Source organism: Neomonachus schauinslandi, chromosome 12 (genome assembly GCF_002201575.2).
Source record: "Neomonachus schauinslandi chromosome 12, ASM220157v2, whole genome shotgun sequence".
Classification (NCBI taxonomy): Eukaryota; Metazoa; Chordata; class Mammalia; order Carnivora; family Phocidae; genus Neomonachus; species Neomonachus schauinslandi.
In genome coordinates, this window is record NC_058414.1 from 98,251,229 (window position 1) to 98,269,845 (window position 18,617).

At 42.8% G+C, this 18,617-nt stretch overlaps 1 protein-coding gene across 1 annotated transcript in view; it reads left to right on the forward strand.

The window, feature by feature from the left end:
* Positions 1 to 18,110, forward strand: part of CNTNAP2 (contactin associated protein 2) — a 1,342,199-nt gene extending 1,324,089 nt beyond the window's left edge. Inside the window, exons 23-24 of the mRNA XM_044920022.1 lie at positions 14,129 to 14,209; positions 17,655 to 18,110. Of these exons, the coding sequence (XP_044775957.1) occupies positions 14,129 to 14,209; positions 17,655 to 17,854 (281 nt within the window). The 3' untranslated portion in view covers positions 17,855 to 18,110. The remainder of the gene's footprint in view (positions 1 to 14,128; positions 14,210 to 17,654) is intronic.
* The last annotated feature ends 507 nt before the right edge of the window (positions 18,111 to 18,617 follow it).

Genomic DNA, 18,617 nt, shown 5'->3' on the forward strand with positions numbered 1-18,617 from the left:
TTCTCCAGAAAATTTCTCATTCAGATGTTTTATACTAGGTTTAGGTTTTCCCCCTTTTCTTCTTGATTAGATTATCTGACTTGTTTTGTTTTTGTTTTTTTCAAAGAACAAGCTCTGGGTTGATTTATTAGTTCTACCATTTTTCTGTTTTCTCTTACCACTTGCTTTTATCTTGACTTCTTTAAATGTATATTCACTGCTCTTCAACTTTGTAATTTGAATGTTTGATGATCTCGTTTTCATTGTTGGTGTGTGTAGGCATGTGAACCAAAGTTACCAAATCTAAGCTCCAAGCCCAACACTCACTTCCGACCTCACCTCCCAGGGCAATGTCTTGGCATAAATACTTTTACCTAAAGCACCTGAAAAGCCCCTGGAGACCACCTGATCTGCTACAGCCTCCTTGTGTCGCTGAAAGAACAGATCTGGGAGGCTTGCATTTTGCAAAGCAGTGGGGGGCCAGAGATGAAGAAATGAGGGATGCAAGTGGTTGAGGTGAAACAGGGTGACACCTCCTCCCTCACCCCCGCCTTCAGCCCCACCCCTACATACCAGCCCGTCCGTACCCATGCTGCTCCCTACTGGATCCTCTGCCTGACTGGGTGGGCGGGGTGCTGCCCAGGGATTCCATTCTTTTTTTTTCTTTTTAAAGATTTTATTTATTTATTCATGAGAGTCAGAGAGAGAGAGAGAGAGAGAGAGAGAGGCAGAGGCAGAGGGAGAAGCAGGCTCCCCGCGGAGCAGGGAGCCCAACGTGGGGCTCGATCCCAGGACCCTGCGATCATGACCTGAGCCGAAGGCAGACGCTTAACCGACTGAGCCACCCAGGTGTCCCCAGGGATTCATTCTTTCCTAACTAAGACTGTCTAGCTCTCCAGAACGCCACTGTGGAAAATCAGAAGGGGCTCCAACATCCAGCTTTGGGACCACATGTCAGCCCTTCTTTCCTCCCTCCTGTGGGCTTCTCTTTCAGTCCAATTTTCCTCTACCTCTCTTCTCCTTTGTCCCTCACAGTAGATTTGAAAGTCAAGGAGGTTAGGATTCTGTTGGTCTTGTCTCTGTGCTCTGCACCCTCTGACCCCACCGCACCTGGCCCCGTCCTTAGAGCCCCGGCTCTCCTAGTTCTGTGCCCGGCCAGCCTCTCGGCTCTGTAGCGGTCACATGGGGCTGGGAAGGGCAGGGGAACACTGGGTGCGTTGCTATGGTGACTTCTCTATTGACAGCAGAACCACTGACTCCCGCGGGTCCCACTGTTCATTTTTGCCTCCTTCTTGTGCCGTAGAAATGTTACGAGAAGCCCACAAAAGTGAGGCAGGTGTGAGCTCAGCGTTGTCCGGGGATGTCTGAGCCTGACCTAGGCTCCATCAGACCCCTGTCTGACCCTTCCTACCGCAGTGTGTCTTGGAACATCCGTCCATACCCCTTGGAGCCATTCAGGGGAGTGCAGCATCTTCCAGATGAATCTGGCGTTACTTCCTTTACGGACTTGTCACTCGGAAAGACTATTGTCAGAATCTGTGGGTGTGATTCTCCCAAGGGAATCCCCCACCCCAACCCCGACCCCCTGGGAAATGCTAGTTCTACCTTTGCTGAGAATTCAGGGCCTGTGTCCTTGCCTATGATTTCAAAAGTTGCAGAAACGTTATCCAGATGAAGTGTTTGACCCAACGCCATCCGCTTCTCAGAAGAAAGTCACTCCAAACCCCAGTAACAAATAGGTGACAAGTTGTTTTTCTCACTTGAAAAGATCTTTGGTTGATTCCCCAGGATCTGCAAGACTACTCAGAAATGTCTAAAGAGCCAGGGGGATTCTTGATTCTGCTGCTGAGTTTCTACCTGAGAGCAACCCCGGAAGGCTTTGCGGGGGGGGGGGGGGGGGGAAATCAACTTTATGTTAAACTGTAAATGTACATAAAAATCAATATTGATGTGGTTGCAATTATTTTAAACATGGAGATGTAGACAGTTTGCTCTGAAATGTCCCCTTGGAAAGGCTAAAAGTGGTTTTCAAGAAATTACTTGGGAATTTTAACTTTTAGAAAGCTGGGAAGGATAAAGACAGAAATGAAAGCTTAGATTTGTGAGTCACTTTAATGGCTAAAATGCTTTCGGCGCCTGGTTTTGTTTTCTCCTGGCGGTGGGCCTATGTGGTATGTTTGGACATTATTAGCCACCTTTTAGAGATAAGAAAAATCGACTCACAAAACAAATGCATTCATTCCCTCAGTGAACACCTGAGTGGCTGCAGCATGACTAGCTTAGCCCTGGTGGCACATCAGCATCAGCGGGGGACCTTTCTAAAACTCCCCGATGCCTGCTCCCGTCCCCAGAGATTCTTAACGTGCAGTCAGGCCCAAGCCAATGGCCCCGTGTTTACAGCACCTCGCTCAAAACTACACAGAGAATAGCGTTACCAGGTCTTAAAATTCAGGTACACTCACTCCAGATTCAGTGCTTTTCCCACTTTTCCTTCCTCTCAAAAGAAATTTTAAATTTAAATGTCAAAGAATTCCAGTTCCCATTTAGAATTTCGTTCCTGCCTCCTGTCAGCCCTTAAACATAATGCAGAAGTCCGAAATCATAATCTGTATCTCTAGAGGTGAAATCCCTGCTACTAAATACACCTTCCTTTTTCTTCCCGGTTTCTCTTTTTTGATGTAGAATAAGTCATCCCCGAGACGACTAGAGCCAATTAAATATTTTTTCACACTCTGTTGACATGAATGAGAAGAGCTGTGGCTTTGTGCTAGAAGTTTGTCACATCTCGATAATGATGTGAGCCAGCACTGAGGAGAAATCTATTTGTGGGAAACACTGGGAAGCTTTCATTTGTTGTACGAGGTTCTCTTTGATGACCCTTAATCATTCCATCTGCCAACAAGCAAAGACAGTTGTCTTCTCAGATCCGAGGTCAATTCGGGAAGAGAACGGTTCAAAAGACAGCAGACATATCTAGCATGAGAGTTGTACATTCAGTTTCATGAGGTCAGCCTTCTTGAAAGAAAAGGCATTGTCTTGGGATTGGAATTATGAATTTTCACTTGTGCTAATGCAGCTGAAAAGAGTATTTCAAAAGCAAGAGTCCAGCTGGGCTTTGATAAAAGACTTAAAATATGTACAGAACTAATTTTTAAAAGCACTTTAGGTTTGCACACTCGCCCCTTCTAATAGACCACACAGCGGAGCCAGAACCTAGTCAGCAGGCTGTGATCTGGGTGGATACCACTGGGTTCTCAGAAACCCTCCTCCTCTGTATACTGATTTCTGAACTCTTAGGGATAAAAAGGGTCCATTTTACATTTTGATGAGATAGCAGTTACAACGCAGACCTCCTACAAAGCCCAAACCATGTGGATCTTGACAGAGCCAGTCCAGAGAGAACAGGAGCATATTCATCATCTGAAACAGAAGACTGCACTTTTTGCAAGTCAAGATATAGATGTTATAGCAGATTAAATGTTTTTTAAAATGCATTTTATTATTCACTGTGGTACCTCAAAAGACATATGATGATGACAAAAGCAGATCAGTAATATTCGTTTCCAAAAGAGCTTTCCACAAATTATGGCCTTTGAATTTACTAGAAATTTCCATAAAGGGGGAGTCGAAGGATACATTCATTCTTCCATGATTTCTCAAATGATTCAATGTGCCTAAATATTCTCACAAATGATGAAACTCATCTCTTGGGTAGATTTCGGGTGATAAGAAAGTTATTTTCACTAAGCTTCCACGCCATAAATTCTGGAAGTCCAGAACCTTCACTGATATTTGCATGATGCCGCATGGATGTGTTTCTCAGCAGAAGTCTGGAGGCAAGAGCTTCAGGGTCTCCGGAGGGTGTTGGTCTTCTGAGGGGAACCAATGCCACGACCGTCCGATCCATCAGGAGATGGAAAAGACACATTTTTGGCTTGTTCACCATGACTGGTTTCTTCCCATCCTCATGTTCTCAGCCACCCTGTCCTTGGAAACTGAGACTGTTTCCACTGTTCAGCAGACAACCAATTCTTGCTAATAGGCTTTGCCAATAATTAACCACAAATCGTATTAGCTGAGACCCCTGTGTACCCGCTGTGTTCACCGGGCTTGGAAAATGAGTCTGTAACTGTGACCCAGCATTTCATCCAGTGACAGTCGCCCTGGAGCTTTGGAATATTGGACACACCACGTTCCTCTATGGCCACGGGCCTTCCACCCTGAGCTGGCCGCCTTCTGTCCCGGCACAGCCTCTGCCCATGCAATAGCCAGCAGCAAGGAGACCAGAATTCTTTCAAAAACCGAAGCAATTCCAGAAAAATTGACAACCCAGCATTTTGGAAAATATGTCTGTTTCCTCTCCTATGTGTCTTCAAATGCGGCTGTAACATCAGGAACCTAGGTGCCATCATCACAGTATTTTCCCCCGATACACTTGCTTTAGAGAATCAACTTGTGTTATTATAATTTTTTTAACCCAGAAAGGTCTCCAAGGACATGCCTTAGATAACTGTTTATTTAACTCCTTGGCTGTTTTTTTATGAGACTGCTCTTAATATTGGCTAGTGATAGACTCTACCCCTCCACATTCAAAATACCAAAGAATCGAACTCAGAAATTAAAGCGAGTTCCTACGGTAGCTTTCACAACACTGAGAGGAACAGGACTAAAGGAAATGGAACAGGGGGTGTCTGTCACAACTCATTGAAAACACACAAATGGGGCGCCTGGGTGGCTCAGTTGGTTGAGCAACTGCCTTCGGCTCAGGTCATGATCCTGGAGTCCCTGGATCGAGTCCCGCATCGGGCTCCCTGCTCGGCGGGGAGTCTGCTTCTCCCTCTGACCCTCACCCCTCTCATGTACTCTCTCTCTCTCATTCTCGCTCTCTCAAATAAATAAATAAATCTTTAAAAAAAAAAAAAGGAAAAGAAAACACACAAATGATTCAGCCAAAATACCAAAAACAAGCAAAACCAAGTTTCTCCGAAGGATTTCTTTTAGTTCCCTCTCAGACACCACATTAAAGTAAAGGCATAAGAACAGCCAGAGATCCAAACCACCAAAGGTCTCGGTTCAAACTCTCCCGCTCCAGGTGAGGTTTGTGGTCAAGCAGCCTGTTAGAAATGCAGACTCCCAGGCCCCACCCCAGACCAACTCAGTCAGAAGCTGCATTTTCACAGGATCCCAGGTGGCTTGTAGGGACCCTAAAGGCACAGCTGAATGAAGTAAAGGAGACTCTTAACTCTAGGGAACAGACAGGGTTGCTGAAGGGGAGGTGGGGGGGGATGGGGTAACGGGGTGATGGGCACTAAGGAGGGCACGTGATGTGATGAGCACTGGGTGTTATATGCAACTGATGAATCACTAAATTCTACCTCTGGAACTAATAATACACAATATGTTAATTAAGTTAATTTTAAAAATTTTTAAACAGGGAAGAAGAAAAAGCTTAGAGAGCCCCCAGTGACACAGTGCATGGTTCCCCCCTCCCTGACCCCCTATTTAAATAGAAGCGTCAGCCCCAGAAGTGGGGTGGGGGATCCTGCTGCTGCTGAGTGCAGTGTGGAAACCCTGTTTTCCCTCAGAAAGGGTGTTAAATTGATCATATTCCCCCAGATCTGGGGCTTCTGCATCCCTGATATCAGCATGGATTTATTTACGCCCCGTGGCAGAGGAAGGCAGTGATTTCCCACCTCAGCAGACGGGAGCGTGGCAGCCTTCATTGTCAAGGGAGCGCCACACCACCAGGCTCCCCAGCCCTCGCTCTGGGGCTCCCTGATCTAGACTTTCAAGGCTCGGCTTGAGAACTACAGTAGGATGCACGGAAAGCGGCTTGAATGAGTCCAAAGGGTGCATGCTTAGGTGCCCGGCACCTCCCCACTGGAGGACTCTGAACACGGCGTGGGATTTAGCCTCTTCCATGATAGAGAGACGTTGAGGGATCCAACCTGTGAAAGCCATCACAGCCTCTGATCCCAGAGTGCCCAGGACATCATCCAGCAACAGCTTTGACAGCCGACTCAGAAACCATTATAACTAACATGAAAGAAGAAACAATTTGCCCCCCTGAGCAGTAGCAAGATACTTTTGTCCAAAGTGAAAGTGGATACCATGTGTCTTACCTGTGTTTATTTCATGGAATACAAAGTCTGAGCTTCTATCAGTAACAAGCTATTTCCAATTCAAATACCTATTTCTAGTTAATCAGACAAAAGAATGCGATGTCAGCCCAGTCTGGGAATACCAGCAAATCTTTCTTCCTAAAAGGCAATTGAGACAATTCAGAGTTGGCTTAAAAAAAGGGGGGGAGGGGGGCAGAAGGGAATCTAATGTAATCAATAGCCCATTCAGTTCTTTTGTGTAGAAGTTGGCATTATTTGAACAATCAGACATACAGCAGATGATGACCAGTTCCTGTATTCTGTGTATTGTCACCTAATGAACCTCTTTTGGTCACTGGCTCTCTGATGGCTGGGCAAGCAGCTGCCACTTGAGGACTTGCCATCCTTTAAGAAGCTGGAAATGGAAGCCTTGTTTAACTTCTCAAGTCAAAAGCCAAAATCCATAATCTCTTCCCCGTTTGGAATTAAAATTTTGGCTGGCTATCTTTCTGTAAAAACTGAAGTGAGTGTAGAGGTATAAATATGAGACTGAGGCTCGTGTGGATACATGCCATACTCTGTTTGCCTGGATAAAAACCTGGTAGGCTTGAGAAACCCCTCCTTCCTGAAAACGTGATCAGCCATAGCCTCTCTGAAAATAAAACAACGTCCCCTTATAGCTTCACCATCTTAGTCGGCCACCATTTGTGTTCATATGTTTCTACAATATCCGTCAGTAGTGAATGGCTAAAACAAATTATTTGAAAAAAATAATTTTCTGCCATCGAGCTCAGATTGGAAGAGAGAATAAAACGAAATGAAACAAAGATGCTGGGAAGAACAAAGACACATATACATCATCTAGCCCAGCCCCCGTTGCAAAAATCATGTGGCAGTCTAAATTAAATTATAACTAATAGCAGCAGTTTTTTCCAAGTATCTCAAATTATCACTTTAGATGCCAAAGCTCAAGTGGTTTCCATGGTGATATTTTCTCTAGGAGATGTCAGCTACTATCTAATTTTTTTGTCCCTGATATATGACAACCTGAAGCTTTTAGTGCCTTTCATTTGGGTGGTTTTATGTTAGATAATCTCGATTTATTTTTATATGCATTTAAATGTGTGTTTTATTTGCAATTGGTTTCTGAGCCCAAAGTCTACAATTTTACATACTTTGAAACTTAGTAAATAAGAACCACAACTACCTTTTATAGTGGAAAAAAAAAAAAAAAAAACTTCTGCCCCTTCTGGGGCTGACGCTTCTTTTTTTTTTTTTAATTTTTTTTTTTATTTATTTATTCATGAAGGTCAGAGAGAGAGAGAGAGGCAGAGGCAGAGGGAGAGAAGCAGGCTCCCCGCTTAGCAGGGAGCCCGATGCGGGACTCGATCCCAGGACTCTGGGATCATGACCTGAGCCGAAGGCAGACGCTTAACCATCTGAGCCACCCAGGCGCCCCAAGGGGCTGACGCTTCTATTTAAATAAGGGGGTGAGGGAGGGGGGATCCATGCACTATGTCACTGGGGGCTCTCTAAGCTTTTTCTTCTTCCCTGTATTTCATTTACTACTTCATCCTCTCCCTGCCTGCTCAACGGGACAAGCAAGAAATTCAAGGCTAAAGAATTCAGATCTCTCTTCAATATTCTGTTCTTACAACTGTCTTTCAAATCATTTATTTGTGCTTCAGCACCTGCCTGGAAACTTCCTCTGTTAATTTTTCACATTCTATAAACGCGATCAACAATTATATTCTGACAGTGATGTTTTAAAGTACAATTCGCACTATCCATGATTTCATGATTTCACAAGTGTTTCCGTGGTGGTAATAACCATGCTCTCCGTGCTGTTTGGGCCCATGAGGGACTCCGATCTGGAACCAAGGGAATATTGGTCTTCGGTTCTCCTACAGTGTTGACTCGGAGGTTACCGCACTGTTCGGCTGATCCCGTCACCATGTGGAATTATCCTTTGTCAGATACAATGTCTCTCATGCTCAGCTTTCGAAGCCTGACAAGTGCAGTCAGAAGCCTTTATATATCCTTGGCTTCCCCAGGCAGGCCGCCAACCACAGTGAGAATGACTGGGCTAAATTAGTTCATTGCCTTAAAAACCATGCAGTCATGTTGATGATTTGCCAGAACCAGTGTAGACCATGTATGGTGATGGAGAGCCACTTCCCCTGGTCCTGCTCTTACCATGTTTATTTGCATCAGAAATAGCTCAGCTTAGTGTTTTGCAAGCGGTTTCTGGAACCAGTGTCCCGGGTTCAAACCCTGACTTTACCACTTACTGGTCCTGGGAGCTCAGACAAGCTTGTAGCCTTCCCAAATGGGCTGAATATGCCAACCTGTCAAGGTCCAACGTGAGGATGAAATGAGTTAATGCATGCAAAGGGCTTACACAGTACCTGACTTGTAGGAGGTGCCGTTATTGTATTCCCTAAATAGCTTGCTCCTGGAATTTGAATTTCATGTACACTTACGTGTCGTACTCCACAATGGAAGGAAAATGCTTCCGGGTTGATTCTACCCAGGACTTGCTCTTCTGGGCCCAAATGTGAAGAAAGACTCATCCAAATGATGACTAATTTCATAATCCTAGAATTTAGAGGTTTTCTACTCATCACATGTAAACAGTCTACCTGGTGACCTGAGATGTCCCTCGCCTCCTGGCAGGCGGGGTTCAGAACTTGCCCCGGGCACTCAAGAGCCCCGATCGACTCTGCTACAAGGGAAGGGCACCCCCCTCGGCCCTGCGCAGCGCTCAGAATAAGAGGTGATGATTACACTGTCATTTGCTTTCCCAGTAAATCCTGCCAATAATACAGCAAAGTGAAGGGCAAAATGCCTTTGGAACCAGAATAAAACATTCATTCTTTCTATTCTTTGGGGGAAAGAAAGCACATGTTTACTCACCCAGTTCTAAGATCTGATCACTTTACTGTATGTGTATAATTATGGGGAACAACTCCCCTTAGGCCTGCTCTTAAAAGTTTGCTGTTTCCTTCCTTGTTTTCAACCTAAAGATAGAGGAAGAAGGAAAGTGCACCAGTACTGAGCTCTCAGATCTCTTCGCATGTGGCAAAGACAATGTCCGTGTGTCGAGTGTGAATCTGACCTGTGTCTGAATATGCCTGGGGCCTCTGATCTGTTTTCCTTCTCTGGGTGAGAAGGGCAGTAGGAGTGCACATAGGGCTCTGAAGCCTCAGCCAGGCTGTTTAACAAGCAGTGTGTGGGTGAAGAATCTCTCCTCGTCGATTCCTCTAGCAACATGTTCTGCCCGTCCTGCACTGGGCAGGGAAGGGGAGCTAATCTCTAGGTGTGCAAAGGGAACATGGCCTGTGCATGGTCAGTATAATGGAGGTGGCCAGACAGACAAGAGGATATGAGCAAGGGAAATAAGCAGAAATACACACGCTTCTATGAGACACTAAATCAGAGCTGCCGTAGCGCCATGCTTTGGAGGTTATCATCACATTCTATTATTTGGAGATCCAGGAGAAAAGTGTTTTGAATATAGTCTTTGCCTATTTGATGCAAGTCTGGTCTTGAGACTGTTAAGATCTAGAGTCTGATTTTTTTGTTTGTTTTTTGTTTTTTTAAGTAGGCTCCATGCCCAACATGGGACTCAAACCCATGACCCTGAGATCAAGAGTCACATGCTCTACCAACTGAACCAGCCAGTCTGTTTTGACCTACTCATGCATTTCCCAAAATATAGGTTCCTTGATACTGCCGCACCCCTAAAATTGCTCAGCTCTCCCAGCAAACCGGGGGTGGGATGGAGCAGAATGGAGCATGTATCATGGATGAGCTTTGTGCTTTAGTCTCACTCATGTCTCTTGGCTTCCATGTTTCCTGATGTGCATTTCCCAGAGGATGTCTGGGCCCTGGGGGAATGGACAGTTACAATGAAATCATTTCAGATATATCTATCAAAATAGCAATTGCTGTGCTTGCCAGAATAAAAGAGATTTGCCTCAAGAGGGTAAGGACTCACACACTCTAGGACAACCAGGCTTTACGTAATAAATAAAGCCATGAAAATAGGGATGCTCATGCAAGAATCAGAACCCTGCCCTTGAATTTCATAAGAACTCCCGTTGTACCTGAGGGTTTCCCACTGGTCGTTTTCTGACAATCACCAAAGGCTAGGGGACACAGGAACCACTGGGGCCTTTCTATACTCAATGTGCTCATTTCCTTTATTGGGAAGAATAAGCACGCTGCCTTGCTTTAAGGGTTATGTCGAGTTTAGGTAGCTGACTTCCAAAATTAGATCTGCATTGGAGACTTGATTATTAGAAGAGGCTACAGAAACATTTGCATACATACCTCTTAATGGACTGATTTTAACAAACATCTCCTTAGCTCCTGCTACTTGTCCGCACTATTTGTCATCGGGACCGCAAACGTAATTAAGATTGGCCCCTGCCTATAAGAGGATGGCTACCATGTAAGGAGGGACAAGAATTAAGACTGATCGCCCTTGACAACAGTGCCGGACACGTGGCTGAGGATGGTTTTAGGAAAGAGGTAAGATTTGGTGGACACAGAGAGGAAAGGCAAGGCGGATGTGAGGGGACCCCATGGGTGAGCAAGGACACATCCACCTAAGCGTCAGCAATGTCAAGTTGGAACAGTGGTCCTGGCAGGGAAGAAGCAGGAGAGAATTTCAGCTCAAAGGAGGCCTCCCTCTCCCTGCCAAGGAGTTCAGATTTGAAACCAAAGGCAATCCTGGGATATTTTAAATGTTCTCTTCTAACTCTTGTTGTTGTTCTCGGATCATCTCAGGTCATCCCCACACCTTCCACTACGGTTTGTGTCCATAACTTCAAGAGACCCAGAGACAGGCATATCCAAATCGCTAAACATCTGTGTTTCTCTGCAGTTTTGTGGCCAAGGATGCAAAGCCATAAAGTGGGTTTAGAAGCAGAAACTGTGCTACATTCTACCATCCACATGACCCAAAGCAGAAAAGCAAACAGTTTCATAGTATCATGAATATCACACAATAGAATAATAACAAAATTGCCCCTGTAATTTTTTGTCTCCATGCTTCATGTCTTTTGAAGGGTCACATTATTTAAAAGTGGTGAGATTTCTGTGTTTATCAAAAGGAGATGAGAAATAGGAGCCACTCATAAAATACCAAATATCCAGGAGATCTCTCCATCTGGGTGTCCCGTAGGCACCTCAAACTCAGTATGTCCAAGACAAACCAGATTTATCTCCCTCATCCCCTAAAAAGTCTCCTCCTCCCATAGGTCCTGCCCAAGCTAAACTGTCTGAATGCTGGGATTTCCTCACCTGGCCGTCTCTTCCCAGCCCTCAAAAGACAGGATGGGGAAGAGGGTTGACTTTGGAATCAATCCTGCCTGATTTCCAATCCCAGCTGGGCCACTTACAAGCTTGATGACTTTCTAGAAGGACGTGGACTAAATCGTGTCTAGATTTAGGTGATTACATTGTCAGAAGGCCTGGAAACTACATCAAGGATGGGCACCGAAAGTGTAAGCTTTCATCCTTGGAAAGAAACTCTCAGTCTCTCAGTCTTGGAAGGTTGGTTTATGTCAGGGAATTATGTGCATTAATAATCAGATCTTACTGTGCCCTATGAGTGCATGAGTTACAACACAACAACTACAAAACAGTTTCAGGCAATTTACTGAAAATATATAGGGTCATAACTATAACCACATCCATGCTTCAGATGAGTGTTTTGACTACGTAAACCAAACCCTTCAACGGGGCACGGAAAGTTCTCATTAATAACAATTTTCATCTTTTTTATTGTTTACTTTGTATCCCCAGCACTTAGAATGGTGCCTGACATACAGTAGGTGTCCTGGAAAGTGTGTTGAATGACTGAATAAATTTATTTGTCGCCATCTACTAACAATACTTCTCTCAAGAGAAAACTCGGGTTTAAAGAAGAAACTGAGGTTTCTAAAAACATTATTTGTTTTATGTAAGCCATTTTTACTCACACAGGATAATTTTATGACCACCCTTAACAACAGGTGATGAGCCTATAAATGCAAGATCATTGCATCGTTGGCCTGACACTTGGAATTTTGAAGATCAGTCCATGCCGTCTACCCCAGAAATTCCTGAAGGGCAGGGAGAGTTGCTGATGCCTCTGCACTCCACATTGGCTCTGCCCCTTTCCCTGTCTTCCTGGATTTAGGATCGGACCAGTTAAAATAAGCACATAATACTGAAAGGTCTCTCCTACATCCACCAGCTAAGGAGTGAGGGGGATATGAAAAGTCCCGAGGACTCAGAGTTAAGTTCTCTTTCATTTGTATCTTTCTTGGTGTCTGTGTTTTAATCAAATCGACAGGTCTGAGTAGCACTGATGGCCAAGCTGATTTGGAATATGATGCGTCCAGGAAAGAATAATTTTCCTGGTCTTAAGTAAGAATATCAAGTCGAAGAGAGAAAGGGTTAAATAGCATTTACTGGTAGAATCTGAAATCTCTCTTTTTGGTTGCCCTATTTGCTAGGGAAAAGGAGAAGAAAGGCTCTACCTACTCTTCTTTAAGATTTTATTTATTTGACAGAGAGCGAGAGAAGGAACACAAGCAGGGTGAGTGGGAGAGGGAGAAGCAGGCTTCCTGCTGAGCGGGGAGTCCGATGTAGGACTCGATCCCAGGACCCTGGGATCATGACCTGAGCCGAACGCAGACACTTAACCGACTGAGCCACCCAGGCGCCCCTCTACCTACTTTTCATCATTATCCTGAGAATCCTTAGAAGTAGAGCTTGAAAACCTGAGTCCACAGTGAGATTCTCCTTGAATCAGAACATAAGCCTATTTCCTCAGTGTGTACACATTGAATTATGCCAAACAACTACTTTAATTTTTTTTTAATATGTAGTTGATGCCGTCCAGTAGCCATGGCTCTGACTAGACTAAGGTAATCTGCTGAAGGAGAAGCTGCTTCTGTTGGAATATTTGCCTTAAACCTTAACTTCTCAATCAGAAGTCCAGTGAATGTGAAATCATCTTTGAAGCTGAATTGGCTTGTATGGATAATGATAGATACTCTCCTGACCTATCGAAAGACTTCGGGATCTATTTGCCTTGTGGGTACTTGAAATGTATCTTAGAGAAGACTGGAATTTAATACCACTGGTTCTTTTTTTTTTTTTTTTTTTAATAGGGAAAGAAACAAATTTCATTAGGCAGTTTATATTATTCTCAACTCTTAGGAAATTTTACCCCCGTACAAATTCCTGACACGTCCTATGTTTTATTAGAGCCATGTAAAATATTAATCTGAAGAAATGATTACTTTTGGGGTGCCTGGGTGGCTCAGATGGTTAAGTGTCTGCCTTCGGCTCAGGTCATGATCCCAGGGTCCTGGGGTCGAGCCCCACATCGGGCTCCCTGCTCAGCGGGAAGCCTGCTTCTCCCTCTCCCTCTGCCATTCCCTCTGCTTGTGCTTTTCTGTCTATCTCTCTGTCAAATAAATAAATAAAATCTTCAAAAGAAAAATGATTACTTTTTAAGCTAATGCTATAAGCTATAAAAAGCTCTACAAAAACAGTCAAGGTCACCCGTTGTGAATGGGATAAAAATGAATAGGAAGCAGATTTCAGCCAAACATAAGAAAAAGGGTTCTAATACGTAAGCCTGCACATCAGTGGGGCTGAAGCAGGCCAGCTGAGATAGCTCTGAGACTCTCTAAAAGTCTTCCAAAGCGTTCACAGTGCTCCTCTGGGCCTCGTGTCAGGGAGAACAGCCAAACCAGGGGTGGAGATGCGGTGATCTTGTGGAAACAATAACAAGATGCGTCTGTCTGAAACCAACAGCTCATCTGGGAAAATAGGAAGTGTTGAAGAGTTGTATGAAGAAATACGCATCGGGGCACCTGGCTGGCTCAGCATCTGACTCTTGGTCCAAGAGTTGTGAGTTCGAGCCCCAGGTTGGGGATGGAGCCTACTTTAAAAAAAAAGAAAAAAGAAATATGCATCAAATTTGGGGGGATTGATGGTATCCTTAAATCTTACACTTGACTTTTCCATGTCTTCCTCTGCAGCCAGTGCTGATTTTCCATATAATCCAGGACAAGGCCAAGCTATACGAAATGGAGTCAACAGAAACTCGGCTATCATTGGAGGTGGGTGATGTATAGAACACGCTTTCATGTGGCTACTCACCTGTGGAAAGTAATAATTTTCAATAAAATCATGGTTGTAAAAAAAAGAAAAAGGTCATGTAGATTTTACTTGATTCATTTTGCTATTTAAATATGACTTAAGATTGTAGCATATGGATGTGGAGACACCTGGCTACCTTTTAATGCTGACCTGTCAATAAAGGAGGGGGTGTGGAGCTAGCCAGCACCTGACCAGGCAGATAGGACATCGTGCAGGAGCCAGGACATCCTTATCCCACCTCTCTTTTCCATTCCAATTCTCTCCCCTCCCAGATGGCCCAGGATAGCTTACTACAAAAGTGGGAAGGACTATGCTGGTCTGGTTTGAATTGTCTTAATAAAACTTATCAGAAAATTAATAAGCCAGAGTATCCAAAACTTTCTAGCCTTCTTTCTCACCATGGACAGCTGCAGAATGATTGAACTCTCCTAACACAGTCCCTCCTATCTGGGTCAATACCGACAGCCCTCTTGCCCACGGCCTTCTTCTCTTCCTGTGCCTTCTATCTTAGTTATAAGGATGTTTCCTGCATGTCTGAGTATAGCTAATATTGTAAACATATCCAGGATTTTAAGCCCAACCAGTCACCTTGGCTTAGCCAGTAGGTTTCTTTTCCACGTGGAGACAGTAGATGCCTGTAAAACTAGAATACATTCAGAATGCTGCTTCGATCACATTGTCCAAAGTTCTGGTATAATCTTATCAAGGTCCCTATCCTCATTGATCTTTGCTTTTTTAAAATCAACTTTATTGAAGTATAACATGCACGTACTCAAATGGAACGGGTCAATGACTCGTGACAAACACGCACGCCCATAACCACCACCACAATCAAGATATGGAACATTTCCATCCACAGAAAGCTCTTTGTGCGCCCGCCCCACTCCCAACCAAGGCAACCTCTGATTTGCTTTTTGTGATGTAGATTACTTTCACCTCCTCTTGAATTCCATATAAATGGGATCATATAGTAGGTCGTCTGCGGTGCCCTTTGCTCATCATAGTGTTTTTGAGAACTATCCATTGTTGCATCATCAATAGTCTGTTTTAATTGTCAAGTTGTATTCTATTGAATGAATATCATTTGTTGTATCTACTCCCCTGTGCTATTTGGTTTGTTTCCAGATTGGAGCTATTTTGAATAAAGCTGCTATGAATATTCTTGTTGAAGCCTTATATGAACATAAGTTTTCATTTCTCTTTGGTGATTCCTAGGAGTGCAACTGCTGGGTGTTATAGAAAGTGGATATTAAGCTTTATGCGAAATTGCTATCCAGTTTTCTAAAAATGGTTGAACCACTTTACATTCCCATAATTAATATCTGGGAGGTCAGGTTTGCTCCACAGTCTTATCAACACTTGGTATATTTTCAGTCTTCTCAATTTTAGCCACTCTAGTGGATGAGTAGTGGTACCTCATTGAGGTTTTAGTGGGAATGATCTGATTCATTGAGGTTTTAGTGGGAATGATCTGATGACTAATCATTTTGCGCATCTTTTCATATGCTTATTGCCGTTTGTAAATCTTTTTGTGAAGTGTCTGTTTAAAACTCTTTCGCCATCTTTTAACTGAACTGTTTGACTTCTTCTTTTGAGTTATAACAGTTTTTTTAATAGTCTAGATAGTTTAAGTCCTTTGTCAGACATCTGTATTGTGAGTATTTTCTCCCAGTCTGTGACATGCCTTTTCATTTTCTTAGTGGTATTTTTTGAAAAGCAAGAGATTTAAATTTTGAAATAGTCCAATTTTTCAAATCTTTTCAGTTTGTGATTTTTTTAATTCTCTCTTTAAAACATGCCTATTCAAGGTTGTGAAGATTTTCTTCTGTGTTTTCTTCTAGAACTTTTATAGCTTTGGTTTCAGTTACCAAATCTATCATCACTTTGATGGTACATAGTGTGGTATAAAAGTCAAAGCCATTATTTTCCAAATTAATACTAGTTATTCCAAGACCATTTGTTGAAAAGACTATATTTTCCAAATTTAATTTCCTTGGAGCTTTTGCCAAAAATCAATAGACCATATATGTGTATGTCTGCCTTCTGGGTTCTATCCTGTTTTGTTGAAATATATATCTTTCTTTACCCAATACTATGCTTGCTTTATTGTTTTACCTTATATTTATATTAAGCCTTGAGATGGCAACATACATTCTCCAGTTATTTTTGTTTTTCAAAATTATGTTGGCTATTCTGGATCCTTTGCATTGCCATATAAAATTTAGAATCAACTTATCAATTCCCACCAAAAAAAAAAAAGTTTGCTGTGATTTTCATTGGCATTACATAAGATCTATAAATGGACATCTAAACAATATTGGGTATTTCAGTTCTTAAACATGGTCTATCCACCCATTTATTGACATCTTTAATTTCTCTCAGTAAGGTTTTATGGTCTTGAGTACACAGCCTTGAACAACTGTGTTCAGTTTGTTTTATTATAAATGGTATTATTTTATTACTTTATTACTTTTAATATTTTTCCGAGTATTTCTTGTTAGTGTATAAAGACACAATTGATTTTTGTATATTGACTTTGTATCCTGTGATCTTGCTAAATTTACTGTTAGTTCTAGAAGCTTTTTTTTTTTTTTTACATATTCCTTAGGATTTTCTACATAGATAATCATGTCACCTGAGAATAAAGAAAATTTTTACTTCTTCTCTATCTGCACTTTTTATTTCTTTTTTATTTGTTTTACTGCACTGGCTCTGGGCTTTCAGTACATTGAGAGAGTTGCCATTCTTCCATTGTTACATATTTTAGAGAAAATCTGTTTATTCTTTTAGTATTGAGTAAGGTATTAGCTGTAGGTTTCTCACAGATGCCCTTTATCAGGCTGAGAAAGTTTCCTTCTACTAATAGTTTCTGAGACACTTTATAATGAATGGAGGTTGAAGCTTGTCCTGTGCTTTTTCTCCTGTATTTCTTCAATGTGGTAAATTACATCGCTTTATTTCTTTAATGTTAAACCGATCTTGCATTCCTAGAATTAACACCACTTCATCACAATATATTCTTTCCCACACATTGCTGGATTTGATTTGCTAAAATTCTATTGAAGAGGACTATGGCTCTGTAGTTTTGTTTTCTTGTGATGTGTTTGTCTGGTCTTAGTATCAGGATAGTGCTGGGCTTCTAAAACGGGTTGAGCGGTATTTCCTCCTCATCTGTTTAATTGTCTGACAATTACTGAGAGAAGAGCATTGAAATCTCCAAATGTAACTGTGTATTGCTCTAGTTTCCTTTCAGTCCTGTCCATTTCGGTTGCTGTTGTCTTGGAGTTTTGTATTCTGTATGGGGGAGGGTGGTGTTTGGGGGAACCCGGGCGCCTGGGGAAGGTAGTGTGGGAGGGATGAACACATGGTCTGTTTAATCACCGGTGCTTCTCCTGTCTCCATCAGGCGTCATCGCTGTGGTGATTTTCACCATTCTCTGCACCTTGGTCTTCCTCATCCGCTACATGTTCCGCCACAAGGGCACCTACCACACCAACGAAGCAAAGGGAGCGGAGTCAGCAGAGAGCGCCGATGCAGCCATCATGAACAACGACCCCAATTTCACAGAGACCATTGATGAGAGCAAAAAGGAATGGCTCATCTGAGGGGTGGCTATTTGGCTATGGGAGAGGGAGGGGCGAGTTATTAGGGAGGAGGGAAAGGGACAAAAGCACCCTACTTCATACTCTTGAGCACATCCTGAAAATATCAGCACAAGTTGGGGGAGGCAAGCAACAGAAAATTCTGGAGATGGATCGCCACAAAAAAAAAAAAAAATACTTTTTAATATTTCTTTATAGCTGAGTTTCCCCTTCTATATCAACTCAAAATAATACAAAAAAAATGCTTTTAGAGTTTAAGAAATGGTTGAAATTTGTAGGTAATGTGTCTTATTTTGTGTGTGTTTAGAGGTGTTCTGAAAACCCATGGTAACAGGGCAAGTTTTCTACATTTTTAAGAGCCCTTAGAATGTGGATATTTTTTCTTGAGAAAAGCTGATGCACATGGCCTCCAGCATTCTCTTCCTTTTGCATATAGTCAGTTTTTAATGGGCTATCGTAGTAACTAGTTCGTATTCATACAGTATTTCTTTTGGTGTCCTGTAAATTGGAAAGGGAAAGGAAGGGCCAAAGAGAACCTATTATTTGCCAGTTTTCGAAGAGCCCTCAATCTGTGCCAATTCTCTGAGAGTTCCCGCCTGAAACAGTTGAAGGAAGAGAGCATATGGGCCCCTGCTGTGTAACAACAGAACCAACACAACAGAGAGAAGCATTAAGAACCAGGGCAAGTAGTTTCATATTGGGATTGTTGGTTTTATCTTTCATCAAATTCTACAAGCTAATACTGTTCCTTGTGTGTAGTCCTAGA